Consider the following 613-nt stretch of genomic DNA (forward strand, 5'->3'; position numbering starts at 1 on the left):
ATATATATATATATATATATATAAAATCAATCAGCTGGAAGCTTTTTCTGCAGCTCTGAGCTGCACAAAGGTGCAGCAGGTGCTAAATTATTTTAAATAAAAATTTCATGCCTATCATGCAGCTCATCCATCATTCAGCCAATTGTGTGTCATGTCCAATCTTATTTTGAAAAACCGCGATAGAGCGAGTTCATGAAAAACAAACCGTGAAGTAGCGAGGGAGTACTGTATACCATTTGTCTCATGGTAAGCTGCTCAGATTATGACTCGACAAATGTAAAATAAAGCTTTTTTTATTATTATTTTTTACACTAAATCTCTCCTTTGTTCTTGTTTAAAACCGATCTGTGCAGCTTGTTTTTGATTTGCTTCTTCCAGGGACATCCCCCAGGAGAGTCTGAAAGGAGCGCACTCTCACTGGCGACACAGCTTCTCTTTTGTCAACAACCACTACTTATTCCTGGCTTGCTTCTTCATCGTGTTGCTCTCCATCATGCTGTACGTGCTGCGTCTCCGCCGCATCCATCGGCGTGCGGTGCAGCGTTATAGCCCCTCCTCTGTCCCGTGGCTGGAGCAGGGCCTCGGCTCACCATCACTCCCCATCAACCTCTAA

The 613-nt window shown here is 43.2% G+C and overlaps 1 protein-coding gene across 1 annotated transcript in view; it reads left to right on the plus strand.

Moving 5' to 3' along the window:
* The window catches only part of entpd4 (ectonucleoside triphosphate diphosphohydrolase 4), a 5920-nt gene extending 5307 nt beyond the window's left edge, over nt 1–613 (plus strand). Inside the window, exon 11 of the mRNA XM_037680672.1 lies at nt 379–613. Coding sequence (XP_037536600.1) covers nt 379–613 — 235 coding nt within the window. The remainder of the gene's footprint in view (nt 1–378) is intronic.

This window comes from Nematolebias whitei, chromosome 8, assembly GCF_014905685.2.
Source record: "Nematolebias whitei isolate Nwh7 chromosome 8, NemWhi1, whole genome shotgun sequence".
In the NCBI taxonomy this organism is placed as follows: domain Eukaryota; kingdom Metazoa; phylum Chordata; class Actinopteri; order Cyprinodontiformes; family Rivulidae; genus Nematolebias; species Nematolebias whitei.